Source organism: Peromyscus leucopus, chromosome 1, assembly GCF_004664715.2.
Source record: "Peromyscus leucopus breed LL Stock chromosome 1, UCI_PerLeu_2.1, whole genome shotgun sequence".
Classification (NCBI taxonomy): Eukaryota; Metazoa; Chordata; class Mammalia; order Rodentia; family Cricetidae; genus Peromyscus; species Peromyscus leucopus.
This window is the reverse complement of record NC_051063.1, coordinates 179809774-179832418: the sequence shown is the minus strand read 5'-3', so window position 1 is coordinate 179832418 and position 22645 is coordinate 179809774. Positions and strand designations below refer to the sequence as shown.

General features: G+C 43.8%; 2 protein-coding genes across 2 annotated transcripts in view; one reads left to right on the top strand and one right to left on the bottom strand.

Annotated features, from left to right (window-relative positions):
* Znf329 (zinc finger protein 329) overlaps positions 1 to 9199 on the bottom strand; it is an 81097-nt gene extending 71898 nt beyond the window's left edge. Inside the window, exon 1 of the mRNA XM_028884878.2 lies at positions 8827 to 9199. The gene's annotated coding sequence lies outside the window, so the exon portion shown is untranslated. The remainder of the gene's footprint in view (positions 1 to 8826) is intronic.
* Positions 9200 to 9330: 131 nt separating this feature from the next.
* Positions 9331 to 22387, top strand: Znf8 (zinc finger protein 8). The gene is made up of 4 exons (XM_028884883.2): positions 9331 to 9514; positions 12925 to 13051; positions 13290 to 13385; positions 19561 to 22387. Exons 1-4 carry the CDS (start codon positions 9449 to 9451, stop codon positions 20994 to 20996), a joined length of 1725 nt encoding a protein of 574 aa, XP_028740716.1. The 5' UTR covers positions 9331 to 9448; the 3' UTR covers positions 20997 to 22387.
* Positions 22388 to 22645: the final 258 nt, after the last annotated feature.

Here is a 22645-nt window from a genome sequence, read left to right as displayed (position 1 = left end):
GGTAATAAAAATACTTGAAAATAAAAGGTGGAAATTAAATCACCACAGCTACCATTTTGTTTTGTTTGGTTTTTTTGTTGTTGTTTGTTTTTTGAGACAGGGTTTCTCTGCATGTAGCCCTGGCAGTCATGGAACTAGCTCTGTAGACCAGGCTGGCCTCACAGAGATCTGCCTGCCTCCCTCTGCCTCCAAGTGTTGGGATTAAAGGCACACACCACTACTGCCCACCATAGCTACCATATTTTAATAGCACAACAAAATTATAAGTCAATAATTAGAGGAGAGCTCTATCTGAATATTCTAGACAGCTATTTAGTCAACAAAGAGGTTTTTTTCTTTGTTGTTGTTTTTCGTTTTGTTAAAGAAGAGGTTTAAAAGGAAACTCCCTAGAATTGGAGAGATGAGATTTCTCAGTGGTAAAGAGTGCACATTGCTCTTCCAGAGGACCCAAGTTCAGTTCCCAGAACCCTGTGAGGCACTTCACAACCGCCTCTAACTCCAGCTCTAAGGGATCTGACATCTTGGCCCCCACAAGCACCTACCTGCATACATGTGCACATACCCATACACATTATTAAAAGTAATACAAAAAATACTCTTTAGTAAAGACAACTCAGCCAGGTGTGGTAGCACAGTCCTTTAATCCCAGCACTCAGGAGGCAGAGAAAGGCCAGCCTGCTCTACATAGCAAGTTCCCAGCCAGCTAGCATTACATAGGAAGACTCTTATCTCAGAAAAAAGGAAACTCCCTGAATGACTTAAAACAAACATTCCATACCAAACAGCAAGCACTAAATTATTATCAAGACTCCTGATGCCTCTGCTCTGGTTACTATATCTCTCTTCCAACCACCACTGGAGAACTGCACTGTGCTGTGAGAATATGAGAGGGAAAGAAAGAGCAGACTGAAATGTAAAGGAAGCTGAAAGGACTCCAAATTAACCAGTTTTTCCTGACAATATTCCAGTCTACTTGAGCCGGCAACATCCTCTCGTAATTATTGTCTTTTACACTGAATACCTTCTTCTTTGCCCATGTTTCTGTTGTTGTGTGTCTTAGTTCAGGGTTCTATTCCTGTGAAGACTGTGATACCTCAGTAAAACCCCCCACTCTATCCCCTACAGACAGAGAGAAGCTTAAACCAGGATTCATAAGTGTAGATAAAAACTTAGACCCCCTTTCCCCAGGTGGCTGTATCTGCTACAGGGACTTTGGAAAACACAGTCAGGATATTCGACCAAAAGACTAAAAAGGGAGGCGGGTTAAAATAAATTATATGGTCTGTGCCTTTAAGAACTAGCCTCACAAAGAAAGGGGAGTGCTCCTTCCAACCTCCCTGCTGTGAGTGAGAGATTTAGAAGAGCCTCCCTGGAGGCTTGTATACTTAGACAACACCTTACTTTTGCATTCTGTACCTAAAGTCTCCAGTAGCAGCTTTGGGGACTGTGATCTAGGCACAACAAGACCCTCACTCTATTGTCTCAAAAAGGGGGCCTTAGACAAAGATATCTCAATATAGATAGACCCAGGCCAGTTTCAAGTCCCCAGAAATGATGGCGCCAGCCCCAGGAACAAAAGAACAGAGTCAGGATGTCTAATGGTAACCAATTAACCACGAGATGCCCCTCTCCAGAGATAATATGACCTGACCCCGGAGAGAAGTTGTAAAACTCCTGACAAGGCAAACAGACAAGCTAGAATAAGATAAAGTCCAGGCCCGGGAAAAACTGGACCAATCAAGGATGGACCCGTACTAACCCCCTCCCCTCTAAGAAATTTTATGGATTTTGCCTATAAAAACTAACTTCCCCAAGAAAGAGGGACACCTCCCTGCCTCACTGTATTGGGTGTAGAATGAGTCCCTGTCTAGACTTGTATCTGCAGAATAAACCTCGCTGTTGCATTCTGGACATCCAAGGTCTTCGGTGGTCTCTTTGGGGGGTCACAATCTGGGCATAACAAAGACCATGACCATAGCAACTCTTACAAAGAAAATATGTCATTGAGGTGGTGGCTTGCAGTTTCAGAGGCTCAGTCCATTATGATCATGAAGGGGAGCACGGCGGTGTGCAGGCAGACATGGTGCTGGAGCTGACAGTGCTACATCTTGCAGGCATCAGAAGGTCAACTGACTGTCACACTGAGGCAAGCTTGAGAAAGAGACCTCAAAGCCTGTCCCCATAGTGACACACTTCCTCCTACAAGACCACACCTCCTAATAGTGCAACTCTCTTTGGGGGCCACTTTCTTTCAAACCACCACACTACGATAAAACACCACGACCAAAGGCAATTTAAAGGAAAGGCAATTTATTTTGCCCTGGAATTTCAGAGGGATAAGAGGCCATGATGGTGGAGCAGAGGCATGTGAACAAGGGGCAAGCTTTGCCGCTGGAGCTGGAAGCTGAGTGCTCACATCGCATCCTTAATTACAAGCACAAAGCAGAGTCAGCTAGAAGTGAGGCAAGTCTGTAAACTCTCACAGCTTGCCCCCTGTGGGAGACATGGAGGTCCTTGTGCTCACAGACAAGCACTAGAGGAACCAGGAATGTTAAACACACAGGGAAGGGCTGCATAACCTTGCCTTGATGTTAGAAGAGCATCTGGCCCTTTCCGTTGATTAGTGCTTAGATCTTTCTATTAAAATATACTTTAGGCTGTATCTCCACTAGGGCAAAATGCTTTTGTACAACAGAAGAAACATCCTTTAAAGCAAAAAAAAAAAAAAAAACCAAAAACAAAACAAAACAAAACTTAAAGTTAGCATAACTAAATGTAGCATTGTATATGGGGTTTACATGGGTGTCTATACCCCCATTTTTATTTTTTAAATTTGCCATTTAAGTATTTGATGGTATCATTTCACAATAGTTTTACTCTGTGGATTATAAGGAATTCCAGTAAATGTTCCATAAATTGCAAAATTCCTTAAAGCATTTGCTAGTATAAGCAGGACCATTATTAGTTTTTAGTTGTAAGGAGGGTCCTAGAAAGGAAAAAGTATATAATAAATGATTAATGGCACCTGAAGTTGTTTCAGTCCTGTGAGAAGAAGCAACAATCATATTAGAAAAGTATCAACCATTATATAAACTTTACTCTTTTTTTTCCTAGACAGGGTTTCCTGTAGCCTTGGCTATCCTGGAGCTCACTCTGTAGACCACGCTGGCCTCGAACTCAGAGATCTGTCTACCTTGGCCTCCTAAGTGCCGAGATTAAAGGTGTGTACCACTACGCCAGGCTACATGAACATATTTTAAACGTCCAAATTCTGAGATACTAATAACATCTGCCACACGGCATTGGATTTTAAACCTTGAGAATTAATTCCACCAGTAGAGGGCAGTAGTGTGAAAGTACAAGAAGGTGAGGAAGTTGGTGAGATTGCTTTTGTTGCTTGAGCTGCCTGAAAAGAAAGTATTAGTGGTGAGAAGGAAGTCAGCACATCGGCTGGAGTATTAGTGGATGTTAAGGAACACCTGGAAGATTAGAATGAGCATGAATATGAGTTATGAAAAAAATGTTGAGGCCATTATCATATAGACATCTGAAGGGAGAGAAATAATTATGAAATAGCATTAGTAGAGGGTTGGGTTAAAGTTTGCAGTTTCTAAGAAAAGAAAAACAGTTTGAGCACAATATGTAGTCAGTTAAAATATTCAATGGCTGAGAAACATCTAATAAAAGCTGATTGATTAGCCAGACAGTGGTGGCACACGCCTTTAATCCCAGCACTGGAGAGGCAGAGGCAGGTAGATCTCTGAGTTCAAAGCCAACCTGCTCTACAGAGCAGGTTCCAGGATAGCCAGGGCAACACAGAGAAACCCTGTCTCAAAAAAAAAAAAAAAAGGCCTACTGACTACAGTGAGTTCAGACTGTGAGTTGTACAACCAGGGGTGAGTACAGTCTTTTTTGTGAAGGATATGAAATTTGTATATAAAACATAAGCTCCTTGTCCTTTTGAAGAACCATCCTTTAAAAGCATTGAAAGTTTTTAAAACCATAGAATTTTTAGATGTAATTTTAGGCAATATTCAGGGGGTATCTTCAAGATAATTTAAAAGGAGATCTTTAGGTTAATAATTATCTATAGATCTCAAGTAACATGCTAATGCTACCTGACAATTATGTGGAACAAATAACCAACCTGCATTTTATTTAATGGTACAATCATTTCTGTAGGCTCTTTAACCAGTAATTTGTTTAAGACATGCTCTTCCCATCATTACCAAGTGTATAATTTCTTGTAAATAAGGAGTTATGGATCAATGCAGAGAATTATAACATGCATAAATTTCTATAATAGCATACTTTGTTGATATGTAATTCCTGTAGGTGTTAAGCAGGAAGGATAAATAATTGACGAGGAAGTAAGGGATTAATTCTATGAGCTACAACTTTAGCAGAAGCTTTACTTAATAAACTAATAACTTGCTCTGCTTCAAGTGTTATATTTTTTATAGAGTTTAACCAAGTCTCCAGAAAGCAAATGAGAGAGCAGAATCAAGACTTTAGTAGTATTAGGCAGATAAAAATGTACCCAATTAACATGGCCCAAAGTTTTTCTAAGTAGCTGAAAGTACATTGTTTGGGAAGTTTTAAGCTGAGAGGATGATGGCAAATTTGTTGTTGTTTGAATGTACACTAATTAATTATAAAGTGATTGTTTTGAATTTTATCTAGAGCTATGTTTAATCTTTGCTCTATTTACCATGAAAATCAAGCACTTGTTTAAGTATTGATTAGGTGAGTGGGAAGCGAAGAATGTCCGCCATATAATGGCCAATACTTCCGGAAATTGAATCAGCATTGGCTTAAGTGATTTGTGTATATAATAGTAACATATAGTGGGGCTAATGTTCATCCCTTATGGTAAAGATTTCCACTGATATTGGGTCAATGGGTGTTGATTGTTTAAAGTAGGAACAGAGAATGCAAAATGTTCCTTATCATCAGGATGTAAAGGAATAGAGAAAAAGCAGTCTTTTAAGTCAATCATAATAATGTAATGTTCTTGAGGAATCATAGCAGGCCCTGGCTGAAGGGCCACCATTGTTTTCATAGTCATATTTATGCCCCTGAGATCATATAACAGTCAAATTTTATTCTTTGAACCATACAATGGTGGTGCATGCCTTTAATCCCAGCATTCCAGGAGGCAGAGGCAGGCTCTCTGCGTTTGAGACCAGTTTGGTCTACAGAGTGAGTTCCAAGACATCCAGGGCTAATCGGAGAAACCCTGTCTCAAAAAAAATTATTCTTTGCCCTTTTATGAATTACAAAAATAGTTGAGTCCAAGGATTAACTGAAGGTTCTATATGTCCTAGTTGCAACTATTCCTTTACTTGAAGTCGGGCAAGTTTTAAATTTTTGTCATGAAGGGGACATTGATCAATCCATACTAGGTCATCAGAGATCCACTGTAGTTATAAAGGCTGTATTAATGGCCCTTGATCAATGACCCCAGTTAGAGGAGCTACACTTTCTTGTGTTATAATGATCAGATGATTTATTAGTAACATAGTAATTACTGCTTACATTTGTTGTAATATATCTCTTCCTCACAAATTTTATAAAAGTCCCGAGACAATGTAAGGCTGCACAGTGCCAGAAGAATCTTTATCAGTCCAAATTAAGACATTGGTACTTTTTAAAGAATCCTATTGACCTCCAATACCTTGTAAAGGTGGGTCACTAGACATTGACCAGTGTGGGGCCATTGCTCTTGACAAATAACTGAATGATCAGCCCCAGTGTCTAAAATAACAGTGGTTCTCAACCCTCCTAATGCTGCAAATCTTTAATACAGTTCTTTATGTTATGGTGACCTTCAACCATAAAATTATTTCATTGCTACTTCACAGCTGCAATTGTGCTACTATTATGCATCTAATGTAAATATTTTACATGCAGGGTATCTGATATTCAACCCACAGGTTGAGAATCACTGCTCTAAAGGACTAGTCATCAGTGTATAAGCTCATCCTATGTCCATCATCTGAGAATGGTCTTGTCCATAAAGCTAATGAACTTAATTTCATTTGCATTAGATCCTATTGTTACTCCTGAATGACTAGAAACTGATTTTGAGCCTGGTTCATTTCTTGTTGTCTGAGTCAATTCCCCCCACCTTGATTCTAGGGCTGGATGATTCTTCTTCTAGGGCTCCCCCTTAGGAGCTTAAAGGCTTACTATCCTTGTCAAATTTGGATCAACATTCCTTAGCCCAAAGTTTTCCTTTTTTATGTCATGAGCAAAGGTGAGGGACAGGATTACTGGATTTTTTACACTCATTTTTCCAATGTCCTTTATTTCTGCATTCAAAGCAAGGTCCTTTTTGAAAAGTTATTTGAATGGCTGCTGCGGCATGAAAGGAGCTGCCAATATCTTGAGTGGCCGTTACCCACTTAGAAAAATCACCATATTCACTGGCACTGTGGCAGCTCTACTCTCTTCAGTGGCTCCATCAAGCTCGAGCTGCCTGATCAGGATTATTACCAGGAAGTTTTCACCAAATTGTGCTGTGCCAATGAAAGAGCCAATCCAGTCTGAACTAGTTTCGGACGCATGCACAAGAAGGCAAAACTGCAACCTTTTAGGGAGAACTTCCTATTTACCACCTTATGCCTATGCATAATTGGGCACATGTATGATTAAAATCATATGCATTATAAAGGGACATGCATGGTAGAGGAAATGAATAGATGACCTAATCTATCAATCAAAGTAGAGAATCACCCAAACTACATCCCTAGTAACCGGCACCACCTTCCCTTGAGTCCCATAAAAGGAAGTCCTGAACAATAATCTGGACACTGAGAACCTTCGCTCACATGACCCACTGTCAATCTTGAATAGTGTATCCTACACAATCTATAATATCACTTTGCTACAAATAAAATTATCTTATTTCTTGTGTTTCTGTGAACTTCTATTTTCAATTCTTTGGAAAAGAGGCCAAGGACCAGGAAATAGCAAATCCAGACCCTGAGCACCAGTTGTAATAATACTGTTACTGTCAGACCCACGCGTGTGGGGACTGGTGGGGGAGATGCCAGCAGAGAACAAAGTTAAGTACGGCGATGAAGGGAGGGAGAGCGAAAAGTCAGGATGAGATTGAAAGGATGTCATCAGGACATGCTGTTTTCTGGGACTGTAGCTCCATAATGGATCATTTGCATGAAGATGTGGGTTCAATATTCAGTACTGGAGGGGAGTGGAGGAGGGGCAGGGCCTGCTGTTCCATACCTGCTGCTCTCTGTCTCTTTAAGGGTGAAGTTTATTTTTCTGTCTTTCCCACTACATCATCAGCCTGGTGAATACTAGCAAGTACTCATTTGCTTTTCTTTTGTCCCTTTTTTTATTTTATTTATTTATTTATTTATTTATTTTTTAGATAAGGTCTCTCTATGTAGTTCTAATTGCCTGGAACTCACTATGCAGACCAGGTTAGCCTCAAACTCACAGAGTTCTGCCTGCCTTTTAGAGGTGTGCACCGCCACCCCAGTCCTTTTCTTTCCTACTTGTACCTAGTCCTTAGTTTGAAGGAAAAAAAAGTGTGTGTGTGTGTGTGTGTGTGTGTGTGTGTGTGAGAGAGAGAGAGAGAGAGAGAGAGAGAGAGAGAGAGAGAGAGAGAGAGAGAGGTTTTCCTTCTTTCATCCTCCATCTCCCAACTCCCCACCCCTCGGAGTGCAGCCTTCAACATGCTGTTTTGCAAAGCGTGAACTCACGGATCCTATTGCTTCCATCTCTTTTTTTTTTTAAATGAAATTATATCCTCATTTTTTTAAAAGATTTATTTATTTATTATGTATACAGTGTTCTGCCTGCATATATGGCTGCAGGCCAGAAGAGGGCACCAGATCTCATTACAGATGGTTGTGAGCCACCATGTGGTTGCTGGGAATTGAACTCAGGACCTCTGGAAGAGCAAGCAGTGCTCTTAACCTCTGAGCCATCTCTCCAGCCCCCCCCCCTTTTTTTATTTGAGCAATTCTATGATTTATTTTGCAAAACATTAGACATGGTTATGGAGACATGCACCCTGAGTTCTTTTTTTTTGTATTCTTTTTTTTTAATTTTTTATTTTTTTATTTATTTTATTTTACAATACTATTCCGTTCCACATAAGAGCCACAGATTTCCTTGTTCTCCCCCTTCCTGCCCCCTCCCCTTCCCCCAGCCCACCCCCCTTTCCCACCACCTCCAGATCAAAGCCACCCCCGAGGACTGAGATCGACCTGATAGACTCAGTCCAGGCAGGTCCAGTCCCCTCCTCCCAGATTGAGCCAAGCGTCCCTGTATAAATCCCAGGTTTCAAACTCGCTTCCATCTCTTAAACGCTGGGATTACCGGTGTACCTTTTGTAAACCCTCGAGGCACACGAATGGCCTGGCCACTCCCCCTGAGGACTTCCAACTGTCAGGTTCCACCCAGAGAACAGTCTAACTACCCTAACGGCGGGACCCAGCCCCCCCACCCCCCACCCCCCACCCCCCGCCCAGAGTAAAAGCCCAAGCTCTGGACTTGAAATCCCACCAATCCCCACCCTGGAAAGCTTCACCCTGAAAAGTTCCACCCCCACGCCTCCACCCATCTCACTCCCCACCCCACCCCCAAGAAACTCAATATAAAACTCTGCCTTCTGCTCAGTTATCCCCAGTTTCTCGCTGAGCAGAAGCATCCACCCTTCTGGGGTTTTTTCCTTCCCAATAAATCTGTGTGAAGTTTGTTGACTCTCTGGTGTTCCTTAGCTCCCGACTATCAGGGTATCTTTCCATCCGTGCTGTAACAATTACACCTTTAAATGGTTGATATTCATCTTACCTGAAGAAACGAAATCTGGGAAGTCTCGTTTTCCCCTTTCCGGTCATTAGTTCTTCAAAGCCTGTTATATTAAGAAAGCTCTTAAATGTTCATGTAATTTTGTTTCACGTAAATGTCAGTGTAACCGGAGTACACAGAGTAAAAGGAAGAAATCCCCAGGTCTCGTGTGCATTTAATTCCAGCAGCAAGTCGGATTGACCAATTCTAACAGCAAGGCCTTGCTGCCGAGCGTTCCCCTCACTGCTCAGATGCATACGTGCCCTAAACTCAGCCATCAGGGTGAGAGGACGATTTTCAGGGTAACCGGGACCGAGTGATGTTCGCACCCGCAAGTAACGGGATAAAAGCTAAGCTCTGCTAGTACTCGGGCAGGCTCCTTAATCAACAGGACTCCCTTAGACCAGAGGCCAGGACTTCCCCATTGGTCAACCCTGGGCTGGAGGTAGCTCCTATTGGTCCAGTGCTGCGTCTCAGCGCGTGGCCTTCTGGGAGTTGTAGTCTCGGCGTCCCTGGCACTGCCGCCATTGTCCAGCGGGAGGCTGGTCGGGTGGTCCTTACGACGGGGGGTGCGCTTTAGATTAGGGGTCGTCTTGGACGTCGGTTGCTGATCTGTTCGCCCGAGATGGACCCGCAGGACCAAACGGCAACAATGGCGATGGCCTCGCGGCCGCAAGCCACACAACTTAAGGTAACAGTAATGACCGAGTGGACTCCGGGCCCCGCTTCCCCCACGGAATGGCCTGTGACCCCCGGCGCTTTTTTCCACCGGGGAAGCGAACGCAGTGGCTCAGCCGCCCAGCCCGGGTCCGAACCCAGTCCCCACCCCCGTCTCCAGTACGCATGCTCCAACCTGCTGTCTCCCTGCTGTGCGTGGGAGGAGAGGGGTGGTCATTTCCCAGAGGACAGGATGGGGGGTTTCACCCCCTCTCTGGCCAACACCTTCCCACACATCCAGAGAGACGTTTCTCAGTGATGACAGGTGGCTGGCTGGCTGGCATTACAAAGCACCCACATTGCGGATACGGTCCTCAGGACATGTCCTAAAGCGTAGTAGAATCAACAGACTTTCGGGGAATCTCAGTACCATGAAGGCCCCTATTTTGCAAGTAAGGCATAATAACTTCATGAGGACACAGGCACCAAGTTAGTAAAATAAGAGTAACTCCAAGGGTCACCCCCTGCGGGGCCGTGGGAAAACCGTGGTAGGTAGGGCTGCCAGTGTTTGTCAAGCGTTTGGTCATCGAAGTTCCAGCACTTTGTAGACAAACTGGCTGCTTATTACTGTTCTCCACAGTCCACCTAACAAAAGCCAAAACTAATTCATATGTAAGTTCTGCAACTTTGAAATTACGTATTGGGGGGGGGGGGCAGGGTATTGGTTTGCTTAAGGGGAGATTTGCATTGTTTTACATTTTGTGTACAAAATGGGCTTATTGAAAGTCTTAGATTGCATATTATCAGGTTCATGTTATTTTAGTTTTCTATGAAATGTGACCATTGTGGAGAACTGAGAACTGAGGCCTGCCAACAGTCATATGAATGAGCCGTGGTGAAGGTGGATTCCCCAGCCCCAGTCAAGTCTCAGGTGACAGCCATTAGGCTGGCAGTTTGTCAGGGAATAAGCAATATGAAAGACATTAGAAGAAGTGTATTTAGTCTCTTTCCGTGTAACAAATAGCACACAAAATGTAATGACCTGAAATAACTACTACTTCACAATGTCTGATAGGTAGGAACCCAAGAGTAACTTAGCTCATGGGTCTGCCCTAGGCCTTTAAAGTTACAGTCCAGATGACAGCCGAACAGTTATTACTTGAGACTTGACAAGGCCTAGAAGACCCACCTTCAAGATGACTCATTCACATAGCTGTTGGCAGGAGGATTCAGTGTTTCCTCCTGTAGACCCCACCGTGGAAGCACTTAGGCCTCACAGTGTAGTGTGTGGTTTTCTGTAGAGCAGTGATCCAGGAGATGGCAAGGTAGAAGCTCTGTTATGACCTCAGCTCAGAGTTTACACTGTCACTTCCACAGTATCCTATCGGTCATACAGGCCAACACAGCTACCTGCAAGTCGGGGTATAAGTGAGTGGTCATTTTAGAGGCTAGCCACCACAGAGCAAGGACCAAAAGTGGAGGCCTTTGATGTCCAGCACATTAGTTTCTTGTGGCTGTTATAACAAGGCACTACAAATGCTGTGACTAAAGACAGTGTACATTCTAAGCCAAGCACAGTGGCACATGTTTATAATCCCAGCACCACATGAGAGGCTGAGGCAGGAAGATGATAAATTCAAGGCTAGGCTGGACCCTGTCTCAAACAACAACAACAACAAAAAGACACATTCTAGAAATGAGCACCACTGAGCAGAGCCTCACTTCTATCAAGTTTCTAGAGGAGGGTGTCTGTTGATTAACTTTTCCAGTTATAAGAGCTGTAGCCCTGGCACTCCTTGCCTTTTGTCCAGCTTCAAAGCAGCAATGTAGCGTTGCTTAAGTGATCACATTGCCTTCTGACATCTCACAGTCTCATGCCTATCTCCTAAATATGTGATTGCATTTAGGGCCCACGTGGATAACATATACATGTTCTGTCGTCTTTATCACGTCTGCAAAGTACATGTTACTGTCATAAAATTTGTAAGTTTCAGGAGCAAAGGCCTGGATATCCTTGGGGGAGTAGTCATCCTTTATTGTTCAGGGCTGGTATGTAGCTCAGGGGGAAGTGTTTGCCTAGCACGTGTGAAGCCCTGGCACCACTTTAAAAAACAAAACAAAAAACTGGCTGTGGTGGTGCACACCTGCAATCTTGGGAGCTAAAAGCAGAAGAATCAGAAGTTCAGGGTCGCCTTTGGCTATATACCGTGTCTGAGGCAAACCTGAGATACTTAAAATCCTGTCTCAGGAGGAAAAAGATGGTTTAAGTGTTAAGAGGGCCTGGGAGATGGCTCAGTGGTCAGAGTTTTTGCTGCACAAGGGGGAGGACTGTAGTTCAGATCCTCAGAAACCATACAAATGCTGGGTGGGCGTGGTGGCCCAGCTGTGATCCAATCTCGGAAGACTGACGGGATCCCCAAAGTAAGCTGGCTGTTGAGACTCACAATATCAGTAAGCTCTGGATTTGATGGAGAGACCTGCTCAGTGAGTAAGGTGGTAGAACAAGGGGTGATGATTCTGGACACCAACACTGGGCCTCCATGCATACACATGTTCAGACATACTCTCCCTCATGTGTGCCTACACACAGGTGCGTCACACACATGAAAATGGGAAAGGGAGGAAAGGTGTTGAGAAGAACTGGTACAGGGCTGGAAAGAACCACTTAGACGTAGGATAGGATGCTAAGAGCTGAGCTAAAATAGTGGGTTAAAAAAAAGGGAGTAAGCTGGGCAGTGGTGGCGCACACCTTTAATCCCAGCACTCGGGAGGCAGAGGCAGGTGGATCTCTGTGGATTCAAGGACAGCCTAGGCTACAGAGTGAGTTCCAGGACAGACTGCAAAGCTACACAAGAGAAACCCTGTCTCAAAAAAAAAAAAAAAAAAAAAAAAAGTAAATGAGAAAGAAACTAGAAAATGTGGAAGTCAGGGCTACACAGAGAAACATTGTCTCAAAAAAACAAAAAAAAAAAAAAGGGGGGGTAGGATGGGGATGTGGACCTGATGATCAGATAACAGACAATGCTGACAAGACCTGGTCATCAGTAAAAGACTGTGTGGAGGACAAAGATCTGATCATCCGAGGCTGTCCTTTGGCCTCCACACACACACACACATGCATACACTCAAATACTCATAAACATACTCAAAGAACAAAAAAAAAAACCTAGTTACCATTTCTTTAGGTCATTAACTTGCATGTCAGTGGTATAGCCAGGTCCGTCTGGTCTGCTGTGATTGCTTTTGTTGATCCTGCTGAAAGTTCTCATGTTGTCATGGTAACCCATACCTACCTATAGTGACCCATAGGCTCCCAGTGAGACCTGAGGAGAATCATGCAGAGTGTACATTTTCTCAGGACCCCTGCCTGCCTGTTTTCTCCCATCCTTCCTCTTCCACAGTGGTAGATGGTCCGACTAATGGAGAATATGTGTGATGTTTCAGGAGCCGGTGACTTTCCGAGATGTGGCTGTGGACTTTACCCAAGAGGAGTGGGGGCAGCTGGACCCTACCCAGAGGACTCTGTATCGTGATGTGATGCTGGAGACTTTTGGGCATCTTCTTTCTGTGGGTAAGGCCCGCTTCTCAGACCAAGCTATGCTTATGGGCCTCTGGTATGGGGCTCTAACTTATCCTCATATGCTGATGGACACACTTGTTGGGAGGAGGCTGCCCTTCCTGTCACCGAGCAAAACCCTCAAGTGCTTGGAAGGTGCCCACATGTCCTGATGGTCAAGAGCATGAGGTGCAGCCTGGGTTTGTTTGTCCTAGAGCAGCCTTCAAGCTCCTGGGTCTTTTCCTATTTCCAGGTCCTGATCTTCCCAAACCAGCAGTTATCTCCCAGCTGGAGCAAGGTGCTGAGCTCTGGGTGGCAGAGAGGGGAGGCAGCCGAGCCTGCCATCCAGGTAAGAATCCCACCAAGTGGATGCCCCAACTGGGGAAATTCCAGGAGGTCACTGGAGGTGCACTTCTGGAAAGAATGATGTTTCAGGGCCCTCAGAACCATCCCTTTCTTACGAGGTTCACAGGAGTTTGCATCATCATCCTCACAGCTCTGACTGGTTATAGCCAAAAATACAGAGCAAAACCTGTGAAGGGAAAAGGCTTCAGGGGGCAAAGTCTAGAACAGTGGTTCTCAGCCTTCCTAATGCTGTGACCCTTTAACACCTCATGTTGTGGTGACCCCCAATCATAAAATTATTTCCTTTGTTACTTCATAACTGTCATTGGCTACTGTTACCAATCGTAGTGTAAATAGCTGATATTTCCAGTGGCCTTAGGTGACCCCCCCCACCAAGGGTTTGTGACCCACATGTTCAGAACCAGGTATGAGTTTCTAGTTCTTCAGTGTGTGGAGTCAGACAGAGTGTCCCCAGTCCCCCAGCAGGGAGCTGTGATAGTACGTGAACATTGTTGTCTCCAGAGAAGATGACAGGTTTCTCCTGGGGGCATCCTCTGCCTTGTACGTACCATGATTCTGGTGCTTGAAATAAGCCACAACAGTAGAGCACTGAACTTGTCTTACCAATTAGGCTGGTGGGAACCCACCCCAAATCTAAGTTCCCTAATACTCCCTAAGGCCAGCCTGTGAGCAGATGTCTCTAAGCCTGTCAGCTTGCCCAGGGTGCCCCATGGCTTCATCCTCCTGTGCTCACAATAGCCATTCTTCCTCCCCAGCAGTGAGAGGCCCGCCTTGCTTGCGTTTCTGCTCCATCTTCCTTGCTAGGCCACTTCCATCCTCATCAGCCTTCACAGCAGCCTCTTCCTGGCTTTCATCCCAGTGGTCCGTTCAGTTCTTGCATATTAGATTCTGTAAACCTGTTCCTCATACCCTTCTGCTAGTCTGTTACCAGAAAGGATTCTATTTAAGGTATTAAAAACTTGGCCTGATGTGGTGATGCATGCCTTTCATCCCAGCACTCTGGAGGCAGAAACAAGTGGATCTCTGAGAGTTCAAAGCCAGTCTGGTCTACATGAGATCCAGGCAAGCTAGGTATATAGAGATGATAGAGATAGATATAGATATTAAGATCGTGCCTCAAAAACAAAACAAAAAAAAACTTAAAGCCATGTGAAGACAAGTTCAGAAGAAAAGGAAAGTATTATTTTTAAAAAGCAGGACCTCTCACTTAGCTGGTTCTGGTGCTGACTTGGCATCTTAGAGCTATGCTAGTGTTGATGGTTCTGTGTTGCGTAGGGTTACAGTGTGACTACAGCAGCTCCAGCCCTCACATCCATGCTCCAGGTGAGAAGGAAGGGGAGTTGTGGGAACAACAGCACCAGGTATCTGTCCCCTTGTCTCAAAACTCTTTGGTCAGGACTAGATTACTTGCTCTTTTCCTGGGGAGAATGGGAAGGGAAGGTCTAAGTTACATAACTAGATGGGGCCGATGCATTGGTATGCTGACAGCTGGATTGCGTATGGAATGGCAGCAGTCTGCAGATACACCCATTCAGATGCTTCTGGTGCCATCCCAGGCTACAGAAAGACGCATTCACCTCTGACGAGGTGGGACCCTCACTCTCAGGTTGGCGAGTCTGCGGCAGACCCACTTCTCCTTCCTTTATTGGTTGTTGCCAAGGTTGCTCCCATCTTATTTTCCAGGAGCAAATCTGCCTCATCTGGACAAGTGCCTTTCACTAACAGGCTTATGCTACCACTGAATCTAGGTTTTAAAGTAACTGAGCCTTGCCTGTTTGACTCACACAGCAGGTGTGGCATCAAAATTGTTATAGAGTTTTAAGAACTTAATATTTAGGCCATTATAGATGTCCTAGAAGCTAAGGGCTTCCCGTTAAAATGGAAACATACTTTGCATTAATACTTTGTATAGGTGTTCTACAGCTACTGTAGCAAAGTACTGTGACAAAGTGGATGGGAAAAAATGTGGCTGATTATGATGGTGAATTCCTGTAATCCCAAGAACTCTGCAGGAAAGCCCCTGCATTTGTAAAACTGTATCCAAAAAAAAAAAGCCCACAAATTCATTCATTTATTTTCTCATATCTGTGGAAGCTGGAGACCAAAGTGGTTCATCAAGCCTGACCCCTGGCAGTTGTAGGGGAGGTTCTGTTTCCTTGTCTCTCCTAGGATCTAGAGGCTGCCCAATACTGTGGCCTACAGGGCCCTCTTCAGAGCATACCACTCAGCTCTGTTCCCATCATCACATGTTCATCTCTGACTCTGCCTCACCTGCCTTTCCTACATGGAGCCTCTTGGTGATATTTAGAGTCCAAAGATAATTGCACACTTTTAAGAGTCTTGATTTGGGCCTAAAGAGATGCCTACCAGTTAAGAGAGCTTTCTGCTCTTGAAAAAACACAACAACAACAACCAAAAAAAATCCTGAATTTGCATCCATGTCAGGTAGCTCACCAGCTACCTATAACTCTAGCTCCAGGGGATCTGTTGCTTTCTTCTGACCTTGGACCCCTGCACAAATGTGACATACATTCACATACAGACAAATTAATAAACAAATATCTTAATTTTTTAAATTCTTAACTTAACTATATCTATAATATCCTCTTTGCCATGTAGCATCACACATTTACAGGGTCCAAGGACTGGGATGTGGTTATCCTTGAGAGGCCATCATTCAGCTTGCCACACTCTTTATTCAACAAGAGAGTAATTTTTCTTTTGTTTTAAAGGGAAGGAATGCTCATCCATGACCCCTTCCCAGTGCAGCCATGTGATTTGGTGGGCTAGGTAACCAGTGAGGTGAGCCCCTCTGCCTGTTGCATCTTGCTTTGTTTCTTACTGTTTCCTTCCCATAGTTACTTGACTTCACCTGATCAACTCTAGTCTCAACCCTTCCTCTTACCACCGTTTCTCACTGGAGGCACTGTGACTTCCTAAACAGCAGGATCAGTTGTTTGAGGTGTGGGTGACTGGACCTGTGGGGATCCCAGGTGAATTCAGCACTGATGCTTTCAGCTGTTGCTGGCCTGACCTGGTTACAGCAGCTCAGCCCTCAGTCGTAGCCTGAAGTTTCCTACTGAGTCTTCCTCAACACCCTTGCCATTGGTAACATTGGTCTAGACCAGGGTTTTCCCTGAAGCTACATCTAACAGTATCAGCTCAGGGGTCCATTCAGCAAACATTCCTAAGGATTCACCCACATAATGCCTTTGATGCCAGGAGGGTAGCAGAAAATAAGACAGCCTCAGTCATCTAGGGGTCTGAGAAATGAATAACAATATCAGGAGGTGATGGTTGAAACAAAAATATGCCTGAGAAGCATAGAGTAGATGATGCCCCCAGGACACACAGGAATGCCTCTTTTAGAAGATAACACTGAAGAAGGCAGATGTCCGGAGATACATGCCCCAGGCAGAGAAAGCAGCATGAGCAAAGGCGCATGGGATATGTTGGGAGGAATAATAAGGAAGCCAGCAGGGAACAGTGAGAGAAGAGGTGAAGTCATTGAGAATGGTAGGGGCAGGGGAGGAGAGCACAGTCTATCATCAGAAGTGATTGGCATGGTGAGCAGAGGGGTAACCAGGGTGGAGAAAAGGGCAGATCTGCCTGGGGTTTTGGAAACAACTTTATTAAGATTCATATACCATAAAACTTTCCCATTTAAAATTAGAGATAGAAGTTGAATTGTATACATGAAGCCCTAGATGTGATACCCAGTTCAGCAAAACAAACAGAAAACTGCTGTGGGATAATGCTTTTGTACACTGGTTTAATAAAATGCTGATTGGCCAGTAGCCAGACAGGAAGTATAGGCGGGATAAGCAGACAAGGAAAATTCTGGGAAGAGGAAGGCTGAGTCAGGAGATGCCAGCCTGTCATCCAGGGAGCAGCATGTTATGGCACACAGGTAAAGCCACGGAACACGTGGCAACATATAGGTTAACAGAAATGGGCTGAGTTTAAATGTAAGAGCTAGTCAGTGATAGGCCTAAGCTAATAGCCAAGCAGTTTTAAATAATAAAAGCCTCTGTGTGTTTACTTGGGTCCAAGTGGCTGCAGGATGTTGGGTGAGAGAGATTTGTCCTGACCATGGGCCAGGCAGGACACAGGAATACTTTAGCTACAGAAAACAAAAGCAAAAAAAAAAAAAAAAAAAAAAAAAACAAAAAAAAAACACCTACTGTGTAATCCAGTGGTGTCGAAGTGTCTTCACAGATTGTGCATCACTAGTATCTACTTCATCACTCTTTGGGTGATTTAAACACCAGGCATTCGTTTCTTACAGTTCTGGAGGCTTTATGCTGATTTGGTTCCTGGTGGAGGCCCCTCTCTCATGTGTAGATAGCTGCCTTTTCCTCAGAAGAAGGGAGCAGGGCAGAACTCCAGTGTCCCTTTTTAGAAGGACACCAATCTATCATGAGACCTAATACTTCCCAAAGCCCCATTTCTAAATACCATTGAAGCAGGGATTAGGACTTAAACATACAAATTTTAGAACACAAACAACCAGACCTTAGCTCTCACCACAGTAGTTGCTGGTCTACTTGCAGTCACCACCCATCGTCCCTAGATCTTGACAACCATGCATTTGGATTGCCAATGGATTTGCTTATTTGGAACCTTTCTTAATCAGTGGACTCTTAGTCTGTGACATTTGTGTCTGGCTTCTTTTACTCAGCATAATGTTTTCAATGTTCCTACATGTTGTGTGTATTCATACTTCATTCCTTTTTATGACTAAATATTCCACTTAATAGATCATTATTTGTTGGTTTGTTTGTTGTAATTCTGGGAATTGAACCTAGGGCCTCATAAATGCTAGGCAAGTACAGTACCACTGAGCTATATTCCCTATACTCATGTTTCATTCATCAACTGATGGGCATTTGAGTTCTTTCCATTTTGGAGCTATTAAGAGTAGTGCTACTGTGGACATAAATGTATATAAGTTGTTATGTTGTTGCTGTTGTTTGTTTTTCTGTTTCTTATTTTCTTTATATATCTAATGTACATGGTGCTGTTTTATATAAGAATAGTTCCATAAGCTATATAACATATTGAGCATATTGCCTTAAAATATGAAATTTTGTCAATCACTCGCATCTCACTAAAGCCCCTCTGTGTGCTGTGCAGAGGCAGTAAAGGCTTAGTGCTCAGCCAGCCTCAGTTTCTTGAGCTTTTCTGTGGCCAGGCTCTTGGTTTTCCTTTGAATCCCTCCAACATCACTGAGACAGATATTTTAAATATTTAGCACCTGTCAGTCCCAGGTACTGACTGGACACTAGTTAAGTTGGAAATTGAATGAATGAACACGAAGTTGGAAATTGAATGAATGAACACGTTCATGTGTGTTTTAAGCAGATAAGAGGCCTCAAGAATGCTAAGGGGGGCTGGAAAGGTGGCTCAGCAGTTGAGAGCCCTTACTGCTCTTGCAGAGGACCTGGGCACCCACAAGTTGGCTCACAACAACCTATAACTCCAGTTCCAGGGATCCAGTGCCCTCTCTGACTTCACTGAGCTCCTGCATGCACATGTTGCACACACATACACTCAGATAAATGTGTGTGTGTGTGTGTGTGTGTGTGTGTGTGTGTGTGTGTGTGTATAAAAAATTTTAATGTTAAGATTGAGCAACAAAGTGAAACATGTTCCTCAATGAAGTCTAATTCTTAATCCCTAAAACCAGTTGTCCATCAGGTGGGCCCAGTGTAATCAAAAGAGTAATTGTAAGAAGCATGAAGGTCACAGCGGGAAAAGGATATGTGGCGACAAAAGCAGAGGTCATTGAGAGAGAGATTTGAAGGTGCTACATTACTGACCCCCCAGGTTCTTCTGTGGAGCCTCTAGGAAAAACCAGCACCGCTGACATCTGGATTTTAGGCCTTGTAAGATGGCAGGCAGTGTTACTTTTGGTCACTAGGTGATAGGGTTGTAACAGATCCTGCAAGAAACTGGTACATTTTTAATTCATTTCCAGTGCCTGGCCCAGGAGTGAAGCTATGGTTGAGGGTAGGGGTAGTGTCAAGAGGAGAATCAGGACTTACCAGGGCAGGTTGTTAAGATCCTAAATTAGTGGCAAAGTTCCAGGGTATTAGGAACCTGCCCCTCTCCTTGTTTTTCCCTTAACTACTCAGAGCTCTTTGTTTTTCTTTCAGGCTGGATTCTGGGACCTGAAAACCACACATCACTCAAAGAGCAGGACATCGCTGAGAAGGAATCATTCCCCATTACAGAAAGGGATGGGTTCAAAGGGGCTATTTCTTGTCATTCCATAACAGAGCTAGATCAGAAAAATGATTGCCAGAGTCAGACACTCAAGAAGGACCAGAGTAACATAGGGCAATTAGAAGGCCCCAAAGAAATATCAATTCAAAGTCAAAGCTATGAAAGTCTTGGACTTGGGGGAACCTGTGTTCTTAGCTTAAACACAGATCTATTATCAGATCTTTCTAGAAGAGAACATGGCTATACTGATGGCTCACAAGTTAAAAACTCAGAACATAACCCAGACTTAGTTAGTCAACATAAAGACTCCCCAGCAACACAGCACTTTGATGACAGTGGCTTTCAGAAAGCCTTTGATCAGACTATGTCCATTACAGAACTCACAAAAAGTCAGGTGCAAGATAAACCCTATAAATGCACTGATTGTGGGAAGTCATTTAACCATAATGCACACCTCACAGTGCACAAGAGAATTCATACAGGAGAGAGACCTTACATGTGCAAAGAATGTGGGAAAGCCTTCAGCCAAAACTCCTCCCTTGTTCAACATGAGCGAATCCACACTGGAGACAAGCCCTATAAGTGTGATGAATGCGGGAAGTCTTTTTGCCACAGTACACACCTTACAGTCCATAGGAGAATTCACACTGGAGAGAAACCTTATAGGTGTCAGGACTGTGGAAGGGCCTTCAATCAGAACTCATCCCTAGGGCGCCACAAAAGAACACACACTGGGGAGAAGCCGTACACCTGCAGTGTGTGTGGGAAATCCTTCTCTCGGACCACTTGCCTCTTCTTGCACCTGCGGACTCACACTGAGGAGAGACCATATGAGTGTAATCACTGTGGGAAGGGCTTCAGGCACAGCTCCTCCCTGGCCCAGCATCAGCGGAAGCATGCTGGTGAGAAACCCTATGAGTGCCGACAGAGGCTGATCTTTGAGCAGACACCAGCTTTAACAAAGCACGAGTGGACAGAAACCCTCAGCTGCGACCCGCCCTTGAGTCAAGAAGAAAGGACTCAACGGAGCGATAGGCCCTTTAAATGTAGTCAGTGTGGAAAATGTTTCATTCAGAGTTCTCACCTCATCCGACATCAGATAACCCACAACAGAGAGGAAGCACCACGTGGACGTAGCCGAAGGCGAGAACAGCCCTGTGGACGGGGCTCAAAGCTCGTTCGGAATCCACACTCAAATTCAAGAGAGATCCCTGTGGCCCAAGCAAAGGCAGGACAAGCAAGCAGGGCACTGGCCTTGTTTGACCTTCATGAAATTATGCAGGAGAAAAACCCTGTGCATGTTATTGGGGTAGAAGAACCTTCAATGGGCAATTCTATGCTATTCGACATCAGAGAATCTACATAGGAAACTCTTCAGATAACTGTTGAGTTACTAAGTACAAACATAAGTCCACACATTGTATTGGTGGCAAGAGAAGATGGCATAGTATGAGTGGTGACCTCTGTCTTCATAAGGAAGTAGTGCCTCCCAAACACGTGAGGTTGGTGGTTCTCAAATGTATCAAACTCGGTCCCTGTATAACAGCAGACTTTTTCTTTGCTTTTCTGAGACAAGGTCTCATGTGGCCAGGCTGGCCTCGAACTCACCATGTATCCAAAAATGACCTTGAATTTCTGATCCTTCTGCCTTCACCTCCCTAATTCTGAGAACGTGGCAAGGTGCCACTATATCCAGCAACAATAATCTTAAGATGTTTTCTCCATTACCCTAAAATGAGTTTACCAGTAATAAAACCTCTGCACAGGCATAATGTGGAAATAACATATGACCCCTTTTTGTAAAAGATGGCAGCTAATTTATAATAGAATGATATGTACTGAGTCAGTATGGTATCTTGCCATGTCCTTATGTGGGCCCATTTTTACCAGGTCAGTGTCCTGTAACTTTCAGACTGGTGCAAGGCACGCCATTGTCTACAAAAATACCATAAGGGACATTACTATGCCTGAAGTGATTTTTCAGAGTAGTGATGAACTCTTAATGAAAGTTTTGAACAAACAAATACTATTGCATTTGTGGAAAACTCTGCCTAAATTTGAAATATACACAAGGTAATGCTTCTTTCTATGTGAATTCAAGTCAGAATCCCAGTTCACATTTCACACAGGTTAAATCACACATGACTCAGTTCTACATTTCATTGCAGCATGTGTGCCTCCTGTCCTCATTTCAAGAAGTCACCTGACAGAGAAGCAGTCACAAAACTCTACAACATTCTCAAAGGAGTCACAGAGCCTATGAAAACCCCTATCTTGAAATATCTAGGGTTGCTGTTAGTCAGAGGTACCCATCTGCAATAATTTGTCCTCAGAGGACACTTAGTAATGTCTAGAGTCATTTTTATCACAGCAACTTGAAGGATGCTACTGGCATCCAGGCGGAGGCCACAGCTACTTACTGTTCAACATCCTAAAGTGCCCAGGGCAGCTCCTCAATGAATTTTCTAGCCCCAAATATTAATAATACTAAGGTAGAGAAGCCTGATATAAACTCAATCCAAAGGGTTGGGGTGTAACTCAATAGTAGAACACTTGCTTAGCATGTAGAAGGCCCCGAGTTCAGTCCCCAGTACCAGAGACACAAATAATAGACCATGTTTTCTAGACTGTAAATTGAACAAAGCTGTATTTACAGTCATGTGAATTTGTTCTTAACAAATAGGGCTGCAGAGATGGCTCAGAGGTTAAGAGCATTGGCTGCTTTTCCAGAGGTCCTGAGTTCAATTCCCAGCAATCACCTAGTGGCTCACAACCATCTGTAATGAGATCTGATGCCTTCTTCTGGCATGCAGGCAGACATGCAGGCAGAACATTGTATACATAATAAATAAATTTTTTTTTTAAGAAAACAAAGAGAGCCATGAATTTATATATAAAAAGTAGTGTCTAGTAAACCTTTCACCATTTTGCAATATTTATATTTGGGGTGAAGAATTCCCTTATCTTTCTATATAATCTTTTCGCACTTAAAGGATGAATGATATGTTTTCATTG